Source organism: Spermophilus citellus, assembly GCF_964194105.1.
Source record: "Spermophilus citellus genome assembly, chromosome: 8".
Classification (NCBI taxonomy): domain Eukaryota; kingdom Metazoa; phylum Chordata; class Mammalia; order Rodentia; family Sciuridae; genus Spermophilus; species Spermophilus citellus.
In genome coordinates, this window is record NC_138189.1 from 32825475 (window position 1) to 32838364 (window position 12890).

Consider the following 12890-nt stretch of genomic DNA (forward strand, 5'->3'; position numbering starts at 1 on the left):
CCCCCTGCGCAGGCATCTACAGTGCGTCAGGCCGGTGCTTTATAGAGGCAGCCTGGGCGGCTCCGCTCGCTGTTTTTCTTCTCTGGGTTGTGCTTTTTTCCGCTGTTAGCGAAGATGCAGCTCAAACCGATGGAGATTAACCCTGAGGTGAGCGCCGAGTGCACCGTTGCCCGGGGGAGCGGAGGGCTTGGGGTCAGCGGTGGCAAAGGAGTGGTATCGCTGACTTAATTTTTTTCCTTTGTATTTGTCTTTCAGATGCTGAACAAAGTGAGTGGTGTCTCCTGCTTTCTCGGCCCCCCTCCCCCGAGAGCGTGGAGACGAAGGCGCCCATTGAGCCGCGCCCTGCGCGCTCCAGAGGCGGCTCGGCTGGGGCATACTGGGCGCTTTCTGTCCCTGCATTTGCGGGGTGACTCTGCGAAACCACTTCGGGGGCGATGGAGGAGGATGCGCCCAGATGGGAACAAGTGCTGGGAAGAGCTCATGAGGGCGTGGCGCTGGCCGCGCAGACTCTGGTACCCGGGCTTCGCCCGAGCCACGTGTGGGCTGCGCTTTGTGCTGTGTCATTGCACTGGCGCTGGGTGGGGCGGGGCGGGGCCTTCTCCTGGACTCGGGCGTGGGTGTGAGGTTCGGGCGTGCTGGCCCCGCCCCTAGCAGGTGCGGGTGATTTGTCGGTCCCCGTGCGCCTGGCCGCTTTATCTCCTCTCTGCAGGTGCTGGCCCGGCTGGGGGTCGCGGGCCAGTGGCGTTTCGCTGACGTACTGGGGTTGGAGGAGGACGCTCTAGGCTCGGTGCCAGCACCTGCCTGCGCGCTGCTGCTGCTGTTTCCCCTCACTGCCCAGGTAGGGAGTGGGGTCGAGGATGGTCAGGTCCCCGACGGTGCATCGTGCTTCCAAACCCCAGCTCGCCATTGAGGGCTCCCCACCTGGCCTGACCTCCAGACCTGACTAACTGGCTCCTTTTGTTGGGGATAAAGGTCGCACCCTCTGGGGGGGGGAGTGTCTGCACTTTCCGTAATATCTATTCACTGGGGCGCCTCTTGTAGTAGTGTCTGTCTCTTCACTCATCTCTCTAGAGTTGCCTTAAATTGGGAAGAGAAGGAGCCCAATTATCCCCCATCTCCCATCCCATTTATCCAGGGAAATCCTACGCATGAGTTGAATTTAAGCTTTTCTGAGTCTTCCACTTGGGGGACTGTTGGTTATTTCCTTTTAAGGATTGTAACCTGTCAGCTCATTATTTGCTTCTGACTCCCACTTAGAGCTAATTTGGATGGGCCTGTCCAAATCACAAGGACACAAAAGCTTTAATTCACCTTGATTGCCTCGGTTCCTGGCGGCCTTGGGGGGTTCTTCCCATCCCTTCACTCCCCACAGCATACACGCTCTTGAGTGCACCTTTTGAAGTGAAATCACTTGTGTGGGTTCCTGTGCTGGGACTCTTTTCCCTTTCTTTACCCTCTGGTCTCTCTGACCTTGTAGCTAAATGTAATGGGTGGTTATTTGTAGTATTTTGGAAACACCTTTTTATTTTCTTTAAATGGTCTTTCTCCTACAGTGGAGTGATGATATATGTACCTCAGAGATTGAGCATCAGATAAAAAATCATAGTTGGGATATTTGTTGTCTTGCAATGTAGGGAGGCCTGGTAATTAGTATGTTGTCTAGTTCCTATTGCTGTCACATGACTGCATTTGGGGACACCATTCCAAACAGTAAAGTTAAATGAAGCATCATCCTTACACTAGGTATAACTAGAAGCATCCTTGGCCTAAACAAAAGTCCATGTGGAAGTTCCAGACCTTCCTCTTAGTACATGGGCGAAATATTATTTTTTTTAAAAAAATTATTGTGGCTACAAGGATAATCTCATTGGTATGCTTTTCTAGCCGAAATCTTTACTTGGGTAAAATTTCAAATCATTCCTAGTCAAATTGGCTTCCTTGACCACATGCAAAATAATCTCTAGCTCCTACTTGAGCATCTGAGTTTTCCATTAGAGGAACCATGATGACTCGGGGTTTTGAACAGCACTGGGTCAAGGCCTCTGGGAGGCAGTGGTGCAGCAGGCTTGCCTTCTGAAGCTCCCAGGTCTCCTTTTGCTGGCTCCAGTGGATCTTTTTAAGGAACATTCTAGTTTGAAAGGCTGTGTTTCCTTCTTCAACCTGTCAAATTTACCAATCACCTATTCTACACAGAATTCCCACTGAGCAAAAAACACTGAAGCAAATTTAACGAAAAAGTCAGGCTTATGGGTTGAGTCTAAGAACAAACCAATGCTAAATCAGAAAGCATCTACTTTTAACTAAGGGAATATTGTGAAATCCTAAATGGACTTCTTCTAAAACATTAATTTTAAGTGGTGGTGAAATATTTGCAGAAGTATCTTCATACAACAGTTTAAATGACCCTAATGCTGCTATGGCTGTCCTATTTTGAAATTTTATCTAATTGGTCTAGAGGTGAAAATCTTAAACAGTCTGAGTAACAGTTCAAGGATCTGGTAGCTAGAAGGCAAGAACTTCCTACTAGTTGGGGTCAAGCTCAAACTTCATTTTCATGTACAGAAATGCAAGACATAGAGTTGGAAATATTTCTTGTGTTCTGTCTGAATTTTGCTGGTTATGGAAAATTAGTGTTTCCTAGCATTAATACCCTGCTGTTAACAGAAGTCATAACTTTTAAGGTCTTTAAAACTCATTTGGGAAAGATCTAGACAGTCTTATTGAATTACTATGCAAAAAGCTAGCAGATGCTTCCGTTCATATACTAGATTCTATCCTCTACTCCAGATTGGTAATCTGTCCTCAGATTAAACTGAAACTGGCAAGGACAACCTGCTATCACTTCTTCCTCTTGTATGGTGAGAAGTTTTTATAAAATCACAGCTCAACACTTGGTCCAGTTAGTTGTCTCTTTTCTAAAAAACGGGGGCAAAGAAATAGGTCATTTCTTTCACTTGTTCTTTTCAACAGTTAAGCTTGTATATGGTTTTGTGTTTGAAAACATCTACCTGGACAGAATAGAAGTAGAATGTTAAAGAATTAGTGTGATGTAAACCAGCTGGTGTTATTGTTGGGAATTAAATTGATCGTCTTAATTAGGATGTCTCTGAAATACAGCCGGTGTTAGTGTGAAAGAAAGAACAATAAACACATCCCTGTGTTCTGACTTCATGGTACCCTCCATCGCAAGCTAAAAGGTTGCAGTGGTGTCTAGACAGAGCCTTGGGCAACATCCAAGACGGTGACTGCACTGCAGCATCAGGGTGGAGTCTGAGAACCTCCTGGAGCCCCGCTGGCCTGTGTGGGATAGGAGGCAGTCAGGCCACCGTCTGGGCATGGCCAGATCTAGAACCAAGGCTCCTGCTCACACATCCCACTTGTGTTTCCATTTAGGTAGCAGAACTCACTGTGCTGCCATCTGTTCTTTGCGTTTGCATTTTAATATGTAAAAAAAAATGCTTCCATTCACAGCATGAGAACTTCAGGAAAAAACAGATTGAAGAATTGAAGGGGCAAGAAGTTAGCCCTAAAGTGTACTTCATGAAGCAGACCATCGGGAACTCCTGTGGTACAATCGGACTGATACATGCAGTGGCTAATAATCAAGACAAGCTGGAATTTGGTACGTGTGGCCGCTCACCCTCTATTTAAACTCAAAACATGGAGTTCAGAAGGCACAATTAACTGACCCATTTCATTCTCCTGGGCTGATCCAACAAAATCACTGTCTTAAAATGGTCTCAAAACCTGTTTAGTCAGGGGTGCTAGTTAAACAGCTACCATCTGAGTGGATTCTTATTGTTTCTTTTGAGTGGAGGAAGCTCATTTCCTAGGAAGTGTAATTAGGTTGCCTCCACCTGAGGTGATGGTTTGTCTGCTAGCATTTTTGTGGTTCTGAGGTAAAGGAAAAAACACTGAGGGCTGATTGGTGTAGTGATTCTCACATGCTTCTCCTATTCAGTTCTCAACGATTCTAGAGAATTAGATGATGCTGAGAAGAATATCAATAGTTAGGACCTGTCTTGAATGGTTCAGTGTCTCATAAGCAACTGGAGAACCAAACCAGCTCAGAGTAGTGAGGTTCCTCAGGGAGGTGGAGCAGCAGGTAAAAACCTTGGGGTGCAGGTATGAGCAAAGTCAGGTCAAGGGCTTTAGCTACCTGCAGTGAATGCTATGGAGGATAGAGAGAAGTGAGTCTGAGCCCTTGAGTTTCTCAAAAGTTCAAGGAATGGGGGGGAAAAAGTTAAAATAACATGGGCATTCTGTGTGATTTAGGCCAAGGGTCAGCAGGCTTTAAAGGACAGAATAAATTTGTTTAGGTTTTGATGACCACATAGATTAGATGTAAATCAGTGGGTGTGGCTGTGTTCCAAAATTTCATTTACAAAAATAGGTGACAGTTTGACTCGATTTAGATAATGGCCAGGAGCAGCTAGGAGATGAGTAATTTCAATTAATAATTCATGCTGTTGCTTTTTGCAATTCCAAATACAGAGCTGGATGGAAGTGCATACCTGTAATCCCAGGTACCAGGAGTCTGAGGCAGAAGGATTTGAACCCAGGACTTTGAGGCCAGTCTGGGCAACATAACTTAAAAAAATTATTTGGATTGGGGATGTAGCTCAGTGGTAGAGCACCGTCTAGTATGCACAAGGCCCTGGGTTTGATCCCCAGTACTGTAACATATATATGTATATTTTAATTGTTATTATTTGTGATTCTGGATATTGAACCCAGGGAATCTCTACCACTGAGCTACATCCCCAGCCCATTTTGTTTTTTCTTTTGAGACAGGGTCCGAGTTGCCCAGACTGCCCTCAAATTTGGAATCCTCCTGCCTCAATGTCCTTAGGAGCTGGGGTTACAGGCATGAGCCACCATGCCAGGCTTAATTGACTTTTTTTAAATATTTTTAGTTGTAGATGGATACAATACCTTTATTTTGCTTATTTAATTTTTTTTTTAATGTGGTGCCGAGGATCAAACCCAGTGCCTCATGCATGCTAAGCAAGCACTCTACCACTGAGCCACAACCTTAGCCCTTAATTCATTTTTAATAAAGGAAATGTGGCCAAGACTCTAGTCTTAATATACTTCTGAAATTAAGATAGCTTTTCCAGATCTTCTGGAAGGTGCCTTTTCAAATATTGACTTGATTATGCTTTATTTAAAAAGTTGTAGCTTGATCCTTTTATTCTAAAATATCCCTATATTTAGAGTCCTGTGTTCCTGAACTCAAGAGATGTGATTTTTGTAACCACATGATACTGAAGTCACATCTAATGTCTCATAGCCCTTCTCATAGAGATGAGTTTTTGTTTTTTGTTTTTTTCAGTGCTGGAGATTGAACCCAGGGTCTTGCACATGATAGGCAAGTGTTCCACTACTGAGCTATATGTATATACCCTCAGCGCCGGCAGATTTTGATATGGTTTCAATTAAACAAATTTGTTTTATTTAGATATGAAAGTTCAGTAGCTATGTGATCAGTCTCCTAGGCTTATCCACACTGAGCAGTAACACAGTTCTTATATCAAGAGCCCGCTAGTCAGTTATCTCTAAGCCAGACTGTGTGAGGTCTTCAGATTTCTAAGATCATTTGTATGTACAGTGCTGGGGATGGAGCCTAGGGCTTCACACATGCAAGGGAAGCACTCCACCACTGAGCTACGTCTCCAGCCCTCTAAGATCTTTATATTAACATCTATCTGGATAATTGAATTATTATGGAGTTGTCTATCCTAAAATAAAAATCTTGGTTTGGCAATTATTAGATTGTGCTGTTATAGTGTCATATAAGTAATAGATGTTAATTATAGATTAGGTGTATAGATACAGCAGTAGACAAGGCAGCCCATTTATGGCACTGAAAAAGTACTGTAATGTGATAAGAGGCCATATTAAAGACTCAGGTGATACTGGGTGTGGTAGCACTTGCCTGTAATCCCAGCTGCTTAGGAGCCTCAGGCAGAAAGATAGCAAGTTTGAAGCCAGCCTTAGGAATTCAGTGACATCCTATGACCAGACAAAAGGGCTGGGGGTGTAGCTCAGTGATAGAGTGCCTTTGGGTTTAATCCCCCGTGCCTCACCCCCACAAAAAAAGATGATTCAGGTCATTTCTATGGGACTGGCCATGTAAAGGCTTATGTTGGCAATAAATATTATCATAAATGCACTCGCTTGCATTATTTTTTCTATGCTAATGCATGCATTTTCTTTTTTAAAGAGGATGGATCAGTCCTGAAACAGTTTCTTTCTGAAACGGAGAAGATGTCCCCTGAAGACAGAGCAAAATGCTTTGAAAAGAATGAGGTACAAAAAAAATTTCCTGAAGCATCGCTTTTAAATAATTCTGGAGAGTTTTGTGCTATTTCTTTTCTCTCTTCTGCAGGCCATTCAGGCAGCCCATGATGCTGTGGCACAGGAAGGCCAATGTCGGGTAAATGCAAATACAAATCCGAGCCAGGTTGCCCAGGTGCTGTCTGTGTTTCCATGGGAGTATTTGTAGGAATCTTTTTCAAGAATATAGTAAATGACCAGTGTTATCCACCATCCAAGGTCAATTCAGCAGAGAATTCTACCCAAATAATGCTGTGACTGGATCTGTTCACAAAAATGGCTCTTCAGAAATTTAATTAGCAGTTGAAATTGTCTTGTATGCTTCAGATGATATAGTATGTATTATGTCTAGATTTAAATGAATCTTGCAGAGTAACACCTCTCCTAGTAATTGAGCATCTCAAGCAATCTTCTCACAGACTGCTGGGGAGGAGAGTAAGGTACACCAACAATCCTGACTAGTTCTAGAAGGTCTAAATTTGCCATAATGGGAACAGAACATTGAAGTCAACTGCTGATGTTTTGTTTGCTCTGCCACTTTCTAGATTTGACTTTGGGTGAGATACTTAACTCTTCTTAAGCCCAAGTTTCCTTCTCAGTAAAAAGCATGTGATAGTAGCACCTTCAGAGCTGTCATAACAATTCCAATATTTCTACCTTAACTGGCTTAGAATAGGGCCTTTTATGTAGGAAATATATGAATACCAGCTTCATGATTTAAAAATACGTCGACAAGCTGGTTTAAATATGTTCCACTTGAATTGTAAGAGCATTTATTTTCAAAAAAAGTTCATCTTACACTCATTTTCAAAAAAATTTCTTGACTCTCTCCAGGTAGATGACAAAGTGAATTTTCATTTTATTCTGTTCAACAACGTGGATGGCCACCTCTATGAACTTGGTACGTGTCAGTCCATTTTGGAGAAGCCACTGTAGTTTCGTGTATTCTTTCAGACTTAATTTCTCTAACAGTATTGATGTATGACTTTATGGCTCTTGGTATATTGTTTATGAAGCCAAAGATGTTCTCATGGGGGCACTTAACCCTTTATCAAATCAAGCACCCTTCTCAGGAAGCTGGCATACCCAATGGAAGGCTTCAGTTATAACCAGTGAGAAGGACAGGGCAGGTCGGCACCAGTCCAAGGCATGTGTGCAGACTCTCCACCTCCCTGACAGCAACCCCTAGTATTATCATTTTCAGACCAGGAATACCTTTAGAAGAGGATCAATGCTTAAATGTGACCTTGTTTATGTAAAAATAGTATGAATATGCTGGAGCCACTTGTATTAGCTGGTTTATGGCAACAAAAAGGAATTTCCATCTTGTTAGACTTATTCCCTTTTTATGAATGGAGAAAGACTTGCAGGTGCATTTTCTCACGTGGCAACACTCCTAAAGACTGAAAAGGGCAAAGGAGAACTTGGAGGCAGTTAGCAATCATTGAAAGACAAATCTCAAAGGGCTCTTCTTGCCTCCCCCTTTCCTGGACCTCAGAGATTGCATCTCTGGTCTTTTCCAAGCAATGGGGGCACATTCCCCTCTAGTAGTGGTAACTGGATTGGGTTTGTGTTATCTCTGAACAGGTTAACCCATTAAGATCTATCATCCCAGATGTGGGAGACCTATAAAAAACTTAAATACACCACTTACGGTAACTTTTGAAAAAAGTCTTGAGATTTCTATTCTTTTAAGGAAAATGATAAGATGAATGATTATAGCATTGAAAAAAAGTATATGAAAAATATATAAAGGATACATGGATTCTGGATTATGATTTCCAACCTACTTTAGTGTACCTGTGTCAGTCTTGTTGCAATATTTGAAGAATTGAGAACTTGGGATTTGGTGGGCTAATTGTAGGTTAGAATTGCCTGGGGTGGATACCTGGCAGCTGCAGCTTCTCACTTCATGACCAAGCTTCTCTTTGCGGGGAGTGGCAGTGGTATTTAGAAGAATCCAAAACTTCCCCTGGGCTAGGTTGGCACTTCTGCAAGAAAGCATGTGGGGAAAGCTGACGTGCCTGGCTTCTTTGTTCTAGATGGGCGAATGCCGTTTCCAGTGAACCATGGTACCAGCTCTGAGGGCTCCCTGCTTCAGGTAATCTTCAGAGTGCCTCTCTGCACCACAGCTACATCTCCAGCCGGTGCTGATGCTGTCTAAAGTACTGACATTCTTCCCCTTCTGCCAGCACCAGCTGCTTGTTAATAGCAATCTTCAGTGTTTAAAGATCATCTAAGTAATTGTACCTACCTCATTTTATAGCAGGTGTTTTAAACAGGATCCTTCATATAAGCCCTAACTAATCTGTTTCGTGTGCCGTCTTTAGACCACAGTTGGAATTAGTCTGAAAGCTCTGGCTTTGCTCCCTTATGGAATAGGGTGACCATTGTCCTCCTGCCAGGTTACATGATTGTAACACCCACCTGAGTGTTCCCTAATCCTCTAAGACTGCTGTGTTCTGGTTGCTCCTATAGGTAGAGCACTGTGGATTCTGGGTATGTAAATCCAGGGGTTTTATTCCCATGTGTTCCACTGTTACAGAAGAAGAGAAGCAGATTGAAAAAATGACTCATAAGAACTTTAAGATCCAGGATCCTGTGAAATCCTGGTAGAAACCTTGAGTCAGTAGGCAGTTACTAGGCCTTTTCAACTAAAAAATGAGTTTCTAGAATAGAATCAATTTGCTGTTATAAAGGAAAATTGCTTAATTATGATAAAATACATAATACTATTAAGGTATAAGAACTTTATTTATAGTAGTAATAATCATCTTTGAGCCCTTGGCATGTGCACAGTCGCTGGGGGGGGTGGGGTGATGTCAGCAAACTTCTGTAATCAGATAGAAAATATTTTAGGAATTGGTCTGGGATTGTACTTAGTGGTAGAGCGCTTGCCTAGCATGTGTGAGACACTGGGTTCAATTCTCAGCACCACATAAAAATAAAGATACTGTGTCCATCTACAACTAAAAATATTTTAAAAAAATATTTTAGGCATTGTGTAGAATATGGCTGTGTAGCAAGTTTTCAATTCTGCTGTTATAATTCCTGAGAAGCCCATAGACAGTATCTAAATGAATGTGTGTCATAGCTGAAGTTTGCTGACTTCTGGGCTAGATGCTATCCTAAGTGATTTATATATTTGTAAAGTCTCATTAATGATGAAACAAGGTAGGACTCATTGTTCCCATTTGCAGATGAGGAAGCAAGAGCAGAGAAATTAAGTAATGCCCAAGGTCAGTGTATTAACCTCAGTTATAACCTCAAGGTGCTAGTAGACCAGATTATGCCACTTAAGGGGAAGGGTCACTTTATTTAGACTGTCATACACGCACATCCCTGAGATGAATTAAAGCCAATTCTTGGTATATGGGAATGGTAATGTGGAAAGAGAAATAGATCTAGAAGAGCCTGATGGGATCTTTTTAAAATTTATTTTTTAGTTGTAGTTGGACACAATACCTCTTGTTTTATTTATTATGTGGTGCTAAGGATCAACCCAGGGCCTGCCTCTTGCTAGGTGAGCGCTCTACCACTGAGCCACAACCTCAGCCCCCAAGTGGGATTTTAATAAGAATCAGACTTTACTTTTGGTGGGAGTGAGAGGCAAAATTTCTGGTCTGTGACACAAAAAGAGGAAAGACTGTAGTCCTTCTAATAAGGCTTTTAAGGTTCGTATTAATTCACCTCTAGATTTACACTAATACTATAAAAATGTGTCTTATGTGGAATAGCTCTTACATGAGTTATAGGGAAGGTAAACCTTGTTGAAATAAATAAAAACTGATTAATTGGAATCTCATAGTAAATGAATATAAACCAGCATCTTCTTAAAGTTGTTACCCTAAGTAAGGCCAGTACTATAAGGTTACAGATACGTTAGGTTGTGTTAACTGCACACTATATTAATTGTTAAAATGGTGAGAAACTATACAAACTCAGCTGACATAGTGGTGCACGCCTGTAATCCCAGCTACTACGGAGGCTGTGGCAGGAGAATTGCAAGTTCAAGTCCAGCCTTGGCAACTTGGTGAGATCCTCTCTCGGAAGCAAAATTAAACATAAGATAGAAGGGCTGAGGATGTAGCTCAGAGGTATAACACTCCGGGTTCAATTTCTGGTACTCCATTGTAGTTGATGCTTTTTTAGGATTAAACTCATTTTTGTTAGTGATTTCTAAACTTCAGAAACTGAAATTACATTTATATTCTGTCATTGAGGATCCTTTTTCTTAAAGGTTCTGAATGGCTTATTGGCATGATCTTTCCACCAAACTTTTTACAAGTTGTACAGATAAGCCCTACAGTTTGGCAAATAATTACATTTGGATCAATTTTCTGTTACTGGTCTTTGTAATTAGAAATAGGAACAAGTTTCACAGCACCAGAAAGCTCTTAAGAATTCATCACTTTATCTGTACCTGGAATTACCCCAGGTAAACTTTAAGGCTGTTTTATAAAATGTTTACTTGAAAGAAATTTGTCTCTTTTCCAGGAGTTCCAGGTAGAAGAACTATTCTCTTAAGCACCATTAGGAAGAAAAGATCAGGTTTTTTGTTTAAATTTTTCTTAGTTGTAGACAGACACAATAGCTTTATTTATTTATCTTTATGTGGTGCTGAGGATTGAATCCAGTGCCTCTCCTGTGCTAGGCAAGTGCTCTACTACTGAGCCATAACACCACACTGAGGGATCAGTTTTGTACCCAGACCAGGCACAAGGCTAGGGAAGCCCAGAGCCACTTGGTGCAAGTGATAAAGGGGTTGGAGCTGCCTTTCCTGGCACCTGGTGGTTTTGTTTTTTTTTTTTTTTCTCTTGCCCTAAGCCCTGACTTTCAAGGTTAGAGAGGGATTTCAAGTTGATGGGTACACCTTTTGAGACTTCCATTTCAGGCTGTTTCTGCTGGAGTATTAATGTCTGCCCTCCTCTCCAGGACGCTGCCAAGGTCTGCAGAGAGTTCACTGAGCGCGAGCAGGGAGAAGTGCGCTTCTCTGCGGTGGCCCTCTGCAAGGCAGCCTAGTGCCCTGTGGGAGGCACCTGGCTGTTCTCCCCTCCTCCATCCATCGTGAAAATACCTCCCTGCCAAGCAGTCTTCAGTGCTTCAGTCCTTGTGAAACACGGCTGTCTCCTTCCACACGCTCGCTCCTCCCTCCACCACACCCGAGCACTGGCGGAGATCTTGAGCCAAGTTGGTGTGAGCTTCAGAGGCGAAGCGTCTCCCCACTGTGTGTCTTGTTCCTTAATAGCTTAATGCTTTCAATGGCAACTTTGGTTTGTGTCTAAGTTAAGGCCTTGGATGTGGTTTAATTGTTTGTCCTTAAAAGAAATAAAACTTTTCTGCTGATGAGAAAAACCTAAGTTGGTTCTCATTATCTTTACTTCACCTCCTCCCCCAATATCTCTCAAATTATTTTGATATTAATATATGAATATCTTATAATACAAGTTATACAAAGATAAGAAAATTACTATAAAAATACTACTGGTTTAGTGTGTTTAGACTTTTTCCTATGCATTTATGTTCCTATGCATCCTTCTGGAAACTAGAGATTTCTTAAATGAACCATTTTAGGGACAATTTTAGATTCATAGAAAAATTAGATTCTAGAGTTCTCATGAATGGTTTGTCCTTTTTTCTGTATTAATATTTTATTAGTATGGTACATTGGTTATAATTTATGAACCCCAGTACTGTTACTCTGCTATTAACAAGACTACAGCTTGTTCATATTTCCGTGGTTTATACTGAACATCCTTTTTCTGTTCCAGGATCCCATCTCAGGTGCATTATGTTAAGGTGTCATATCTCCCTAGGTTATTTGGACTGTGCCAGTTTGACTTAGATTTGAGGAGGAGTGATCAAGTAGTGTATAGGATGCCCCTTGGAGCTTGTCTGTTTTTCTGATAATTAGACTAAGGTTATAGTTTCAGGGTGGGAGACCACAGAGGTAAAGTATCATTTCATCCTAAAGGATTCATACTGTCAGCTGATTTAATCCCTCTTAGTACTGACCTTCATCACCTGGCTGAGGTCATGCTGGCCAGGTTTCTCCACTGCAGTTTACTGCACTTCCCATGCTAGTTGGAAGCCTCTGTGTCCTCTTTCAGCTTTAGTAACTTTAGGAAAAGCAATTGCCCTCTACCACATCTTCATTATTTCATGTTGTGGATTGTTATTTTGGTGTCAGGAATTTAACCCAGGAACGCTTTACCACTGAGCTACATCCCCAGCCCTTTTTATTTTTTGAGACGGTCTGAGTCGCTGAGTCTGGCCTTACACTTGGAATCCTCCTACTTCACTCTCCCAAGATGCCAGGGTTACAGGTGTGTGCCAGGTCGGAAGGACCTGGCTTCTAGAAGGTTCTATATTGCCACCATCTTTCCTGAGCTCTCACCCCTGCACACAGTATCCTCTACTTTGAATTCCACGTAAAGGCAGATCCTCCTGAGATTGTGTGCTCAAGACTTTTTTTCAACAAACACACTTGACATCTTGGATTTGTCAAAGAGCTGTTTATAATTGGCTGATTCCCTTACTCCATTATTCCC

General features: G+C 42.2%; 1 protein-coding gene across 4 annotated transcripts; it reads left to right on the plus strand.

Annotated features, from left to right (window-relative positions):
- Window positions 1–278: 278 nt before the first annotated feature.
- UCHL1 (ubiquitin C-terminal hydrolase L1) lies at window positions 279–11688 on the plus strand. Of its 4 annotated transcripts, none has more exons than XM_081304807.1 (8): window positions 279–512; window positions 710–838; window positions 3394–3622; window positions 6227–6312; window positions 6392–6475; window positions 7174–7240; window positions 8382–8440; window positions 11275–11688. In XM_081304807.1, exons 1-8 carry the CDS (start codon window positions 435–437, stop codon window positions 11359–11361), a joined length of 819 nt encoding a protein of 272 aa, XP_081160933.1. In that variant the 5' UTR covers window positions 279–434; the 3' UTR covers window positions 11362–11688. The 4 variants fall into 4 exon arrangements, with proteins under 4 accessions (XP_081160933.1, XP_081160934.1, XP_081160935.1 ...); XM_081304808.1 differs by having other exon boundaries at window positions 282–512; window positions 6392–6439; XM_081304809.1 differs by having other exon boundaries at window positions 290–512; window positions 3472–3622.
- The last annotated feature ends 1202 nt before the right edge of the window (window positions 11689–12890 follow it).